At 34.9% G+C, this 16114-nt stretch overlaps 1 protein-coding gene across 1 annotated transcript in view; it reads left to right on the forward strand.

The window, feature by feature from the left end:
- USH2A (usherin) overlaps positions 1-16114 on the forward strand; it is an 891077-nt gene that overhangs the window by 575504 nt on the left and 299459 nt on the right. The window contains 1 exon segment of the mRNA XM_037823757.1: positions 8357-8536. Within this exon segment, the coding sequence (XP_037679685.1) occupies positions 8357-8536 (180 nt within the window).

Consider the following 16114-nt stretch of genomic DNA (forward strand, 5'->3'; position numbering starts at 1 on the left):
TTTCCAGACTGGGGTGTTAATTTTTCTTTTTATGTTGGAATCCTTTCTTTCCTTTTGGCTGTTTGCATGCATATTTAGCATGTTATTTATTTTCATCTTGCTTATGCCATGTGTAAGTAACTCCCATCCAGACTTTCCATTTGTTCTGAACAAGGTGAATTCTATCTGACCTGCCTCTCTTTCTGGCTGATGTTAGTCTTCTTCCAGCCTAAACTTTGAAGAATCCGTGTTGCTACTAATGCACCTGTCTGTAACCTGGGAGAAAGGGAGTGAAATAGAGGTGGTTGAAGGATGTGTTGGGCAGAATTGTAGGGAACGTAGTTTCTCTCTACTCTGAGATCCCATTAAATGTCCTCTGTAGCAGTACCCTCTCTATTCAACCATAAACATCTCCCATTCCTGGGAATATCAACTACTTCTCCCAATCTGCACAATGCCTGACAAGATGGCTATCCCCGACTGCCCTTCGTATCTCTGCAGACGCTACGCGGTCCATTGTTCTTCAGATTGGAGAGGCTTAGCGAGAGTTCTCAGGATTTTCATTGGCTTATCTTCCCTTCTCTGGCATCAGAATTATGAGCTGTGCTACTCTAAACCAGAATTGACCATGTCTTTCTTTTGTCAGTAGGTTTCAAAATCAATGCCATTAATGTGTTCCCTTTCCCTTATATAGTGCTTCTAGAGAATGTTCCGCTGTTTTTGTTAATTTTATGACTGCTGTTTCTTTTTTTATGTATTTTGGAAGGGCAGTTCTCTGATCCTACTTATCTTATTCATTCTTCTCCATAGGCAGAAACTTTTGAAAGCTTCACAATTTATTCCTAAATTTCTTTCCAGTAAGGTGACTCATAATCACAGTTTAGAAACTGTAACACAGACTCTAAGATGCACCAAACGATCTCCACCTTCAGGGGCTTTGTGTAAACCCTCCCATTGAGAGTGGTCAGAACCTGTGACTTGCTTCTAGCCAACAAACTATGGCAAACATGACGGAATGTCACTTCAATGATAATGTTACATAAGTGTAGAACCTGTCCTGCTAGAAGACTCTCTCCCTGGCTGTCTTTGATAAAGTGAGTGATCATGTTGGAGAGGAAGGAAATGAAGGCATCCTCTGGCCAACAACCAGCTGGTAACTGAGAGTGGCTTCTGCCAATAGCCTGCAGGAAACCAAGGCCCTAGTCCCACAGCCATCAAGGAGCTGAATGCTGACAACCCTATGAGCTTGGAAGGGATCCTTCCCTGGTAGATCCCTGAGATGAGACTGCAGTAGCCTTTTGAGACCCTGAAACAAAGGACCCAGCTAAGCCATGTCCAGATTCCTGACTCAAAGAAACGAGGAGATAATAAATGTATGTTGTTTTGAGCCACTAAGCTTGTGATGACATCATTGCACAGCACTAGATAACTAATACAGAAACACATGACTATGTGGCTGTAGCAAATTAAGCACATAGAACTCAGCAACAAAACATTATAATACTCATCAACATGCTGCAGTCCCAAAATGGGTATTCTTTAATGGAATGTCTGTCTCAAAATTATAAATGTTTTATTAAACTAAGAATTGGTGATACACTCTCCTCTGGATTTAATAATGGTTGTGGATTTGTCCATTTGATCACAGTGACACTAAAGGCTCAGCATGTTCAGCATGTGTAACAAAGCTCTCCAAGAACTCTAAAATGAAACTGTTTTCTGTTGATAAAATAGTTGTGTTATGTACAGTGTTCTTTGTTTGGGAACTGGGAGCACTTTCTATGGGAGCACATTTTGCCAAATAGTTCTTAGCTGATTGAGATAATGATAATAGTTTTTTTCATTTAGAAAAATAATGCTTTCTCCAAAGGGGAAAATAAGTCAAAGTAGGGGGAAAAAATCTGACTTCTCAGAGTACAGCATAGTTGGTAAAAACAAATCAGACTTCCCTAGTTTACCAGAGTCACCATAAATCTCAAATTCACTATTTATATATGTTTATGTGTGTGTGTGTTTGTGTGTGTGTGTATATATATATACACATACTCATTTTATGATGCTAATAACATGAGATTCATTTAGGAGAATCTGACAGTAGTACATAGAACAAAGTTAATGAAAAACAAACCATGTCTAAATGACTTTAAAAAATAATGTTTAAAATATTTAGAAGGGTACTTGTGCAAATTTTAGGTTTCCCTTGCCCACATACTTAAAAAAAAGTAAGAAAGCAAAAAGATACCCAGAATCTATAAAGTTGTTATTTCTCTTATACGACCACAGGCCCAGGACAAACGTTTCTGAGGCATCCTTTGGTAGTTAATGGAACATTCTGTGTGTTTATTCTTTGATTTATAATTGTCATAGAAGCAGAATGACCAGTTTAAAGATGATCAAAGAACAGCTTTTACAAGATGGTAACCAATTAGAAATCACTATTAGAATAATTACAATAATGGTAAGAAATATGATGCATTAATAGAGCACTGTCCTTCTCAGAGTCTGAGTGGTTCAGAGGTTGCTTATTTCTGCCTCTTTCAAAATGTTCTGCACAGAAGATAGCTATTAGGCATATATCTGTAAGTGTTTTCTATTTAGCAAACGTTTCAAGCCAGGAATAGATCCTTTTAACCATATATTAACTACAAAATAAATATCCAACACCTTTCAGATCCTTTACCAAAGTGAGGTCTATTAGAATGATGGCATTTGGAGAATACACTTGCTTTTTGGGTAAAATAATTTGAAATGATATCCTTAGAAAGAATAAATAACATGTAACTTAAATATTAATAGATGCTATCTAGAGTGACCTAGAATTCTCAGCTCATATTAAAGGGCTTATTTGCCACATTGCCCTGATCCGCAGAATACTGTTTGAAATTTTTTTTTTATTTTGATATTGGCAGAATTCTGTGATAGCAAGGTGGAGCTGAACAATAATAAAATTGAGACCTCAATGCAAGAAAAATATAGCATTTCTCTTTCACAGTAAGAAATGGGGAAATTAGTTAACACCTTTTCTACCTTACAATGTAATTGGATTCAGGAAAAGGCTAACTTAAAGCAGGACCAAGTCTGACATATAAAATCCTCACAAGGTAACAAGAATCAGTTTGGTTTGTTCGCTGTCATTTCTCATTATAATCTTTGTCATGAGAATGGATTCATGTTGTGCCATTTTCTGTTCTTGTTACAATCTTTGTCACATGAATAAGATATCAGGGTGTTAACGCCTGGCATACAGTATTCTGTGTGTGATGGTACTGTACAGGTCTATGCTGACCTTTGCAATATTATGTATTCTGATTGGTTGTTCATTTCACCTCTTTCCCACAAGTTAATAAGGCTGTAAAAAGGAGAGAACTGAAATAGCCAGCCAGTCAAATTATAGAATATTGAAAAGGTCAGAGCAGTACAGCACAGAGGAAAAAATTATGGAATATATGGTGCATTAAAATTCTTGTGACAATGATTATAACAAGAATAGGAAAGGATACCCACTTATGTTAATTTAATCCAGAGAACCCCAAAGTATGATATTCCCGGGACAGTAATCATTTACGCACCTCTGAATCACACACGTGAAAATATCTATTTACCCTGGTTTTTGCTTAAAAAAATAATATTTGCATAGAAATATCCACTCTTCAATGAATAAGAGCATTGAAAATAAGATTCTTGACTTAAAAATGGGCATTGATATTAACATTTTAGTGGGACTCCATGTTTGAAGCTGAAGGAAAGGGTCCTTGTAAGTGAAATCTGTTGGGCATATGAGATTTCTTTTGGTTGTTTCTTCATTTAATAACTTTTTCTTCAAAATAAAATTGAAAATTAGGAGTTAATAAATTAACTACTTTGAAGATTCTTTAGAAGATAGAATATCCTCAAATAGCAGTTAGGAGTTTATTTAAAAATCTTATGTTCTACACAAAAATTACTCTTGCTAATATTTTGGCCAATATACAAAAAATCTTTCCTTCTCCCGCATCCTCAGTGGAGAGAGTGAGAGAGAAAGGAATGGAGAAAGGGATGAGGAAGATAAAGAGAGAGAGGGAGAGAGAGAATACTTCAACCAGAAGATCCTGAGTTTTTGTTCTCAGATCTGCAATACTGATTATTCTTTTTTTAGAACTGTTTTTCTGTATATTTTGAATTGTCTTGTAGAACCACTGTATTAGATTTTGTGTTCTCTAAAGTAGATCTGGTTTAAACATTGTTTAAATATTAGCTTTACACCTTCTGTAGGTACAGTGGTTCACTAATGGAGTAAACATTTTTTAGCCCAAAGCTAGAGTATAACTGCATCATTCATAAAGTTGCCAATTGTGATATAATTATTTTTGGAAGCTGAGGAAATAAATTTTGATCATTACTTTAAGACCAGTCTCAACATAGACTAAATAATCCTAAAATCAGTGTATCTCAAACTTCAGGATGCTTAAGAAATATCACCCAGTATTTCCTAAGCTCTATTCCCTGATCTGGGGTGGAATTCAGATATGTAAATTCTTATGAAGTACCCCCTGATGATTTTGATATAGATGAACCCTGAAACAATGATATAGACAACCTCATCCTACAAAGAGCTCGGTGAAATCTCTAGGTAAAACTCAATGGCTGAGACAACAATCAAGGGGTTGTGAGGGAACTCAAAACTCACAGTCCCTGTGGGGGAACGGGTTTTTGTTCTAGAACACAAACACTCAAACGAGCCTGCAGTATCCACTTACACTCCTAAATAGGGTTGGAGTGAGGCTGTCCAGACAGGAATGGTCACTTGTGATAGGAAATGCTTATCATTCTAGCTTGATTCTTGAGGCTGAACCAACGTGGCTGCATTTTCCAGCCCATTGAAAACAAGTTTTATTCACTGAAAAGTGGTAAAGCACAACCCTCTCAAAAGGGGCAGTCCAAGGACTTGCATTATAAGAATCTTCCCCCAATATCAAGGAACCAAAATTGGTGAAGTTCAAAGAAGAAAGGGAGGGCTGGGAGAATGGGGGGGGGGGGGGGCACAAACCTGCAGATCCTGCTTCAGTTTTAAATCTGGGGATTTTTCAGCTTAAATTGAGGTTTCATGTCCTGTCAGTTGCTCTAGGTCTGTGAATTGAACTGTATGCTAGTGGGGGTAAGAGAATATTAGATTCACTTGGCTGCATGGCTCCTAGAGACATACAAGTTCTTTTTTGAGCTGAGCAAAATGGTTATGTAATTGCATACTTCTCATAATTATTGAGTAATTACATACTTCTTATAATTACTGAGTAATCATTGTTCTATAACTAGAACTTAATGTTACATCTAATTGTATAATTACCATGTATTAATGTTGTTATCTGGGAAACTTAGAATAAAGTGGTACTTAATATATTTCCCCCTGCCATGGCATTTTCAAAGCTAGTAATAATGTTTGTTTCATCGCTAAAATTTGCTTCAAAAACAAACAAAAATCACTAGGAAAACAATTCCCAAATATTGTAATCATCTATGTTTACTTATTGATCTTACATTTGCATCTGGCTTACAATTTGTAAAATTGTATTCTCTTGCCTTAAAATTTAGAATTTACATTGTGGGTTTTGTTTTGGATTTTATTTTTTCAGTTTTCACTCTTTTGTAGGATGTGCACACTTATTTTATTTCAGAGATAATTGAGCATCTTTCTGGGTCTCTGCAGAATAAACTGACCTTTTTGGAATTTTACAACTGGGCATGTGACAATAGCAGCAGTTGTTTCGACAATAGCTGAAAATGCTTGGAAGAAACTAGACATCATGAGAACTGGAGGAAGTCATCAGATGCTGATAATGTAACTGTTCCTAGACAATGTTGAGAAAGGGCTTATGTTTAATTTTAACAAAATTTCTTGAATGCAGGAACTATGTCTTCTTTATTTTAGACGTTTCCTCATCAGTACCTAGCAAAGATTCTCCCTGCATGCAGTTGGAGCTCAGTAATCTTTGGTTGACTCAAGTTGATCGGTAAAGAATCCATGAGAGCTAATATGGTATAATTTGGAAATATCTTTTCAATGCATAATGAAGTTATTAAAGGCTGCTTTTTAGGTTTCAGAACTTCTTGTTAACATATATCACACATACAACAGGGCATTTTCTATTTCCATTTTAGGACCTTGAAATCATTCTATAGACTGCAAGTAGGTTTTTTTTTCTAGTTTTACTAAAAAATGAATAAACATTTTTATTCCCATTTTTTAGCCCATAAGTCATATTCATCTGATAAGTACCTCTACAAAAAACTATTCCTTTAGATGTTAAGTTTCTTACTGCGAATTTCAAGTCTAGAGTAATAAATTTTTGTATGTCAGTAGAGCTATTTTCTGGTTACAGGAAATACACCTGTGTATTTTGCAGCAATAAATTTTTCAGCTTCTTCCTCCATCCCCAGACCATATTATTTGCAAGTATCTTTTGTAAAATTTTGTGCATTTTTAAAGTTTCTGTCTGCCTTACCCACATTTCATTAAAGTGGTCATGTCATAACTAGGTATCAGATCCTCTTTTGTATCATGTGACTTTTATTAATTTCAGAGTTTGAAGTATAACCTGATTGGACAATGGGATGGTGGTAAACGATGAGGTTAGCATTGTTTAGTTGATTGAAATGTTAGACTTTCAAGGAAAAAGAGAATGTAAAATGTCGGTAATTGCTACTGAGAAAGTAAAATACAGGGTGCATAACTCTTAAGTCACTTGCTAGTTCTAAATGTTTGTCTAGAACTTATCAGTTGTGTGGATTGCAATAAAAATAGTAACAATACTCCCAGCTGCTGTTTATGATTACCTATTTTGTGCTGATATTATAAATAAATTACCTCACTTAACCTTTATAATAACATTGCAATGTAAGTATTATCATTCCCAGTTTACAGATGAAGAAATTGAAGTTCAGAAATATTAAATAACTTAGCAAATAGCACACTAGTCAAAGATGACAAGGGCAGGTTCAAATATAGGACCCCAGTTCATGTTCTTTCCTTTGTACTATACCTTGCTTCTAAACTGTGTTAAAGTAAAATATTTTTGTAAATATTGTCACTATTAAATACATATACCATACAATGCAAGATCACTTTTAGTATGTGTCCATTGTTTACTTTTAAAAATTTATAATCATTAAATATTAAATCAGTTTCTGGGGATCTTTCAAATATGCTGTCTTTCCCAACTTGAAATCCAATATCATGTGTTTTTTATTTGTTTGTCTATCTTTGCAGAATTTGGGGGTGGGGGTGGTATTTAAACATACGTATAATAAAAATGTTTTGGCAAAGGAAGAACCTATTTGAAGTAAATATTGATGTTCTGACTGGTTCTTTTGCTACATTTTAAAAGTAATCGTAACACATTTGTGACATTTTATTAAAATTAAGTGCGACTTTGAAAAATTGCCTCATGTAACCTTTCCAAGAAAGCATCTAACATATAAAGTGAAATAAATGTTACAATTTTCAGTAATAGCCCTAGTCTTATTTCAACCCTAATTCCTAACTCTTCTTAACCTTAAACATAATACTGAGGTGTAAGAGATGGAAATAAAACACTGGGATCAGGCAGCAGTATTTTCATAGATCCTAGTCATTCTGAGATTTGAGAATAGGTTTGCTGAAGTGTTGGAAGGATGGTGGTGGAACTGGGTAAGGATACATTGAAGGTAATTGCTTCACACAGTGATGCAGCTCCTGCATTTTCCCACAGAGCTAAAAAAAAAAAAAAAAAAAAAATAGATCTCCTGATCAAAATGGGCACACATTGCCTCCCTTTTCCAATTGCTTTTCAGGAAATTCTGACCAATTCTGACAGAAAGGGACATTAGATAGAAAATCATTAACTCACCTTTCAATCAAAATGAGCAGAAAAAGCCCCAAATGATAATATATGAAATATCTGAGAAATATATTCAAGTATACTATTAATATCCATAACACTTCTATTGAGGGAAGAAGTGTTATTTCTTCCAGTGTGCACAGCAAAGAAAATCCAGGGATAAACAACCCTCAAGAAATTAAAAACAACTCTTCAAGTGATCAGTATTTATGCCTGTGCAGTATTTTTACTTATGCCCTATGCACAATACTGGTGATATGGTTTCATACTATCTTAGAATATCAATCCAGTTATTTTGTCCAACATGATGAATTAATTGGAGAACATAATGTGAACCTAGTTAACATTTTGTTCACAAAACAGAAACATAATAGTATGCATATTGTTGATGACACACTTAATACCTCTTAGGATAGTAATATTAGTTATATTTAGTACATTATATTTAGGAAGCCCCAGAAAATTTTCAAATAATAGTCCGAAAGAATTCTTAATAAATGGTCATTTTAATAATCTTTTATCAGCAGGTGATAACTACACCCTTCTGCATGGCACACAAATCATGCATAGCAGTGAAGAGAACAACCTTTGGGTGCTCATCAACAGATTGGTTCCTTTCACTAGCTATACTGTGCAAGTGAATGTTTCAAATAGCCAAGGCAGCTTGATGAGTGATCCTATAACCATTTCAATGCCTCCAGGGGGTAAGTCAATGAAAAAATGTCATCAATCTAATTTTTTGTAAATGCCCTAGAACTAAGTCTATTGAACACCTTGTTTATTGTTAGAATTAATTTCCTTTAGAACTTTCTTTTAGGCCCAATTTTATGTCTGATTATTTTCATTGTAATTGTTTGTTTTGCTTTATTGAGACTCTTTTGTCAAGACTTTTCTATTCATTCTCTTATTGTTTCATTGAGACTGCTTTTATATCATGTGTGCGTTTGTATGTGTGTGTATGTGTATACACACATACATACACATATTTATATATATATATATCTTAATTTCTCCATGGTAAATTGGGAAAAGCTTTTTGTTTAATTGAGACTTTATTTAGATTTAAAATTTATATTTCCCATTTGAGCTTTAATTTTCTACTGCAATGGTTTCATTCTCGGTTTTTGAAGAACTATTTTAGATATGCATTTATACTTTTCCTCTTGGCAAAAATAGGCAGTGGGAAGATAATAGAATAGGAAAACTATTCGCAGCACTGGAAGAGACCTCTAAATTGTATATTCACCAGTGTCTACATAAGTGAAATATGAAACAGTCTGGATATTTTTTCAATATCTCTATGAAAAAATTGTTATAACATTCAAAAGTAAATATGCAATCAACTACGCATTTGTTTTGAGAAATAATGATTAAGAATACTCCTTCTCTGGTTGGTATGTAAGGCCCTCGAAGAGAAAGCATGACTCAAAATAATAAGCCTGATTCTCCATTAAGCATTAGAGGATGCATTTTCTGAAAACACTGAAGGAAAAAGACCTCAGTACACTCCCTATAGTTCAGCTTTGGGAACCACCATGATCTTGCCCAAGGGAAAATGTAACTATCTGGGGGCTGAATAAATTCCCCTCCCTTTCACAAACAGTATAAGGGCAGCAGGTGCCTCATCACTAGAGGAAAATAAAGGTTAATCTGCAGTTTGTATGGAACCCCTGCTCCAAATAAGATTCCTCACCTGTTGTATCATGTACATTTTATGACCTTATAAGAATTAATGAATTGATGTTTACTAAAATACTTGAAACCCTAAATGTTAGAAGTCACATGTATGAGAAAAGAATGCTTGAAAGACTTTTGGGGCTGATCAACTCAGGAGTATCATGTTTCATGAACAAATAATAAGAGAGGGAATTGGATTTAGATTGGTGTTTATTTAAGAATTGAGAGACACACACAAAAAAATAGCTTGAGTATTCAGATCTTCAATTTTCACTCTAACACAAATGCTGGATAGGATAGTAAATTCTCATGTCTCTAAATCTTAGTATATACTACCTTTTATTCACTTTCAAACATTAAAGAATAATTAGTACTTTAATGGCAATTTTCAGTTACATAGCAGTACTTAATGGGGGTATGGAATATTCAATGATTTATGTATCTATTTTACAGCCTTTACACTGTTTTAGTTTGTAATTTACATAGCATCCATCAAAGAGTGTTAATTTAATTCATTGTTCATCTGTTTAAGAATGCATGTTTTGAACATTTGTGTATGTGCGTATATATGTCCATACACATATATATGAAACCATCAATATATTGATTTTGATGATACAGTTCAAAAATAGCAAGCTCCTATTTCTAACGCAATACATATATTATCTATATACATCTGTCAGTAGAAGGGTTAATATTATGCTAACAGGAAGAAACAAATAACTGTTTTACAGTGGTATAGCAGAACTGAAGTAAACTGCTAACTGAGTCTTATCTTTGTCTGCACTATGTAGACACTTATCCGTGTCATTATATAAACTCTCTAGATCTGATGCAATCTCTCATTTTATATATTCAGAAATTCAGAATTTGGGAGATGGCGTTTTACCACAAGAGGAGGCAAATTGTCTTTAAAGACAGACAGTGATTTGTTCAAGTTTATTACAGCCATTAGGACATACTTTCTTTCATCATTAGATTGTTGTTGATTACAATTAGGAAACTTATAGCTTTGAAATTATCTTTTTTATGACCTTGTGGCAGTTTAAAGGTGATACCTCATTGATTAAATAGGTTTTAGTTCATGCTTCCTTTTACTTAATGATCTGAAAACATATTATCCTGATTTACATGTAAAATCATGCTGAAAAGCATGTGGCATTCACTAGAATATGTGTGTTTAAGTAGAATTAAATTAGTACTGAGAGTTATTAAAGAAATATTCCATGCCTCTGTCCAGTGAACTGTGTTTCATACTGAAAATGAATAATAAATGAACCAATATACGGAAGAGAACCAACTTATGGGCAGACAAGGCTCTATATGCTATTTACTTTTCTATTATATTTGGATTGTTATCATAATTGCCATTTCCTTGATTTCAATATTAGATCTCTTTTATGGTGATGTTGGATTCCTAGAAATATCTTTCAATGCTGGATTATATGAGATTTGTAATGATAATACCCTTAGCTATGTTTTCTTCTCAGGATATTTTAAGAACCTGTTACTAGAAGGTTTGGGTAAAACATAAATGCTAATTTCTTTCTTTATCAAATATTTGCTATCAAATGTGACTGGGAAAACCCCCTTCACCCCTTTGATCTGGTCAACTCCTATGCATTTTTTAGATTTCGATTTAGAAATCACCCCATCAGAAAGTCACGTATTACCAACTGAGGCTGAGAAAGGGCCCTTCGGTGTCCCAGAGTATAATCATATTATATTGAAATTGCCTGTCCAACCTGACTGTCACTGTCACTATCAACAGATCCTACCCAGCAGGGACTGTTTCTTACTCACATTTTAACTTTGGTGCCTAGACCAAACCTGACACATGGTGGGTGCATAATAAATATTTGGTGAATCAATCAACAAATGAACCAGACAAGATGGTTTAATTACCAGTTCTAAATTGTCAGCTTTATCATTGCTCGGGCTTGCCTATGTCCAGCTGTGGGAACTGTGAATATATAGGAATTCATTGACCATGTAGATATAACCAAGGGCCCAGATTGGAAGGAGGATGAGGAGTATTGGTGGTCAGGAATATTCTCAGGTTGTACCAACTCATCACTTTGATTCCTCCCATAAGTGGTTACTTTTCTTAGGAAAGTGTAGGATGAACTTACCTTGGTTAACATAGGAATTTGGGAAGGAGAAGTAAGGGACATAGTAAAGAATTTTGCCCTGTTATATCTCTCTTCGTTGATGGTAAAGGGACATCTTATTTACTGGTAGCCATCTCTATTTTTCTTATGAGAAAAAAATGGGACTAAAAATATGATAAACTAAAGTCATTTTGAAGATGGGAAATAAGGCGTGCAAGATCATGCTACCAATAGCTTAGTTACAGAGATGGACAGTGGCAAAGCCTAAAGAGCACACATTTTTTTTTAATTTTAGAATTTCATTTTAAATATTATTTGTTCAACTGGAGGAGTTTGGTTGTTGTTGTTGTTGAATCATGTAGCACATCCTTTTCTACCACTATGCATTCAGGTTTTTGTATTTCCACAATTGCTATGTTTTTAGTTTGTTTGTAATAACATGTTGCTCATATTTAGCAGTATGAGAGTCTTAGACATGAATAATATATTTGATCCATGCTTGTGAATAACATTATAGTGCAGGTTCAAGAGTTCTAGGAAAAGAATTTAAAAAAAATAAAAATGGAATCCAAATGTTAATCCATAAATATGAAACTTTCCTATGACCTTTACCCCTTCAAGGTCTGGAGTTACTAATGGGGTTAGAATTTCAACTCTTAATGGGGCTCAGTGCATTAGTGTTTTGTATGCATGGAATTCAACATTCAGTTTAATAAGAGGTTGACATTGGTGATGTCCCTTAATTTGCTTAAATCTAATTGGCTCTTTTATCAGTCAAACCTATATGGATTGGCAATTGATCAGAAAGGGTCAGCCATGACTCTGCATGTAGTTAAATGATGGAAACACCAGTTAAACTTGCAGTTGCATGATAATAAGCAAAGGAAGAAGAACAAATGAGCTTAGAGGAGGAAGGCAAAGAAGCTTAGAAGTTTTGCAGGATCTTCAAGTTCAGAACAAAGGCATTATAGAGTATATAAATTTTAAATACACTGCATTTTGCCTCCAGACTTAAAGCTTTTTTTCCAGATGAACTGAAATCTTGTCTGAAACTGTCTTTGTTACATCAAAGAACTACTCAGAAAGCTAAAAGAGATAGAAGAAGCATAAAAGGGCATAGTTTAAAATGATTAGTGACAAATTCCATACCGACGAGCTAGAAACACATTTTTTATGAAAGTTTTATATTTTTCCAAAAGGAATAATTTTATTCTATTTATCTTTTTCTGAACTTCTTTATTAAAACAGTGAAAAGGACTCAGAGCCACCTTAGTTTGTGAACTTAATCCAGTTTTTCTATGACAGTAAATTGTCATTTACGCATTCAAAATGATGAGAATGATTATAACCTACAAAATTTCTAAAAATACTGAGCTTGAGGAAAGTGTTTCTTTTCCAGAGGTGTGTTATTTAAAAAAGAAAAAAACTGAGACAGGGAAAATGGTAGTAAGATTTTTTTTAAGATCTTTTTGACTCTTCTTTCCCTTATCCTCCCTCCCCAACTAAAACATACATGAAAGAAAAGGAGTGAAATCAATTTGGAATTAAAGCATAGGCACATTGTAAAAAAGCATAGACTTTGGAATCACACACACCTGGTTTTGAATCTCTGTCTTTCATTCACTGGCTGAATGACTAACAGCAAATCCATAATTGTATCTTAGCCTCTATTTATTCATCCATAAAACAGGCTTTATGTTAATTCCCACCTGACAAAATTGTTTGAAAGATTAAACAATAAAATATATGCAATGTGCTTAGCACAGTGACTGCCTTGATAAACATTTGGTGCTTCTTACCCTCTTTGTTCTATTTTCCTACTGAGACCCTTTCATGGTCACTGCAGCCTGAAAAATGCCCAGACAGGGCAAGTGAAAATCAGAGCCTTTCTCACAGGCTAGAGAGTCCAGGATAATTTTACCCTGCTACATCCCTATGCTTTCCTACACTTACCCCTTATATTGTTGACATAAATATGGCCAGGCCAGTAACCCTGCTAAGGGGTAGATGTGATGGGTATTGAATGATGAAGTAGACAGGAAGTATGGAAAGTGATTTTCCCTTTGAAATAGCTGTAGCATTCCCCTCTTGACCTCTGTGTAATAATTTGCAAATGATTTTTACATCAAGCTCTCATTGGTTATCTTGGGATTTCAACGGGCGGAAAAGCAGTACAGTTTTTTCTTAATAGATCTCTCTTCCGTATTCATATTGAACCACTTACTGAATACAATTTTTATGATTATTTTTGTTGTTTTCCATCATCTGTATTTTTTTGTTCATAAATAAATACTTTCATAATATTACTCTGCTATTGCTGGCCAAAAAAAGAGAAAATTGAAATTTTATGCTAAATATTTTTTTACTTTCACCTAATTCTCCTCAAATACATATTTTATAAAGTTAAACCTTTGAATTGAAACTTTATTTCACATTTTGCTGATAGGAAAGCTTAATAGTTGTTCAGAGAGAGTACTTTTGGTTAACTAAATAAAATGTTTGCTTTTTAAAATATAAAAATTTTTTTTGCCCAATAATAGCTCTAAAAGAATTATATGTTAATCATACAATTTTCATGGATTGAACTTCTGAATTAATTTTCCTTTAGATTTTAGGAAACTTGAATGCTCTTTCAGCTCCTTTCTAAGTAACAAACCAATGAAAACTTAGTAACTTAGAACAACCACTTTGTATTACTTATCACAATGCTGTGAGTCATCAGGGCAGTTCTTCTGATGGTCTCACATGGGCTAGCACTGCTGCATTCAGCTGGCCAAACATCTGGGGCAGATTGGGCTCTCTCACCATGTGATCTTCATTGCATAATGAGGTTAAACAGGGCTTCTTTAGAGCATGGTGAACTCTGGGTTCCAAGGGTCAAGCCCCAACATACAAGCACTTATCAAACCTCTACTTACCTCAAGCTGACAAAAGTAAATTTCTTGGTCAAGCCAAGGAACATGGATGCTGAAAAGAATGATTTACTGGGGCCTATTAATGTAAATGCCTAGTTACACACACACAAACTCACACACACTTATTCTATCAAGCAGTCCTGTTTTTGGAAGAATGGCATACTAGCATACACACATACACACACACACAATAGTGAATGATGTTTACTAACATTTTTCTTGAAGTTAACATATGAAAGTCTTTCTTAACATGAATGAATCTTGTTTAAAATATTCATAACTTAATACTGGAGAAGAATCCTGAGCTCTTCTTAGATATGGGTGATTTTTTAAGTTATTTTAGTTATGCGCAAACCTAGACCTTGAATATTTGGAATTCTGCTTACAGCGATAAGCTGTGAGGACAGGGACTGTGTTTGATTTATTTATTTCTGTACCCCCAGGGTCTAGTACAAAGTATTTGCTGAATGAATGAATGAATACATGAATTACTTGAACATTTTGTGATAGTGATAACTTGGAAAATAAACTTCAAAAAATCATAGTTTGCTATTGTTAGCTTTTATTTGAATAAACATTTTTTTGAATAATTAAGATTGAATTCATCCTAAAATCAATTTATCGTAGTCCTGCCAAGATTTCCATAGCATTGTAGAAATAAATAGCATAGGGCCTGCTTAAAGTGTGTATGTGTGTGTGTGTGTGTGTGTGTTTGTGTGTGTTTACTTCTCTGCTTTAGTCAACCTTTTAAGTTAACTGACCCATTGTGTCTAGTGATTGGTCAGTTAATTGAAAAAATTCGTTAAAACAAAAAATTTCTAAAAAATCCATGTGTGGAGGCGGGGCAAGATGGAGGACTGGTGAGCTGTAAGTTTTAGTTACTCCTCCAGGAAAGTAGGTAAAAAGCCAGGAACTGCGTGGACTGGACACCACAGAGCAATCTGTCTTTGGGCATACTTCATACAACACTCATGAAAATGTCGAACTGCTGAGATCAGCGAAATCTGTAAGTTTTTGCGGCCAGGGGACCCGCGCCTCTCCCTGCCAGGCTCAGTCCCGTGGGAGGAGGGGCTGTCAGCTCCGGGAAGGAGAAGGGAGAACTGCAGTGGCTGCTCTTATCGGAAACTCATTCTACTGATCCAGACTCCAACCATAGATAGACTGAGACCAGACACCAGAGAATCTGAGAGCTGCCAGCCCAGCAGAGAGGAGACAGGCATAGAAAAAAAAACAAAATAACACGAAAAACTCCAAAATAAAACCAGAGAATTTTTGGAGTTCTGGTGAACACAGAAAGGGGAAGGGCGGAGCTCAGGCCTTGAGGCGCATATGCAAATCCCGAAGAAAAGCTGATCTCTCTGCCCTGTGGACCTTTCCTTAATGGCCCTGGTTGCTTTGTCTATTAGCATTTCAATAACCCATTAGATCTCCGAGGAGGGCCCTTTTTTTTTTTTTTTTTTTTTAATCCTTTTTTCTTTTTCTAAAACAATTACTCTAAAAAGCCCAATACAGCAAGCTTCAAAGAATTGCAATTTGGGCACGTCAAGTCAAGAGCAGAACTAAGAGAGCTCTGAGACAA

This window comes from Choloepus didactylus, chromosome 2 (assembly GCF_015220235.1).
Source record: "Choloepus didactylus isolate mChoDid1 chromosome 2, mChoDid1.pri, whole genome shotgun sequence".
Lineage (NCBI taxonomy): Eukaryota > Metazoa > Chordata > Mammalia > Pilosa > Megalonychidae > Choloepus > Choloepus didactylus.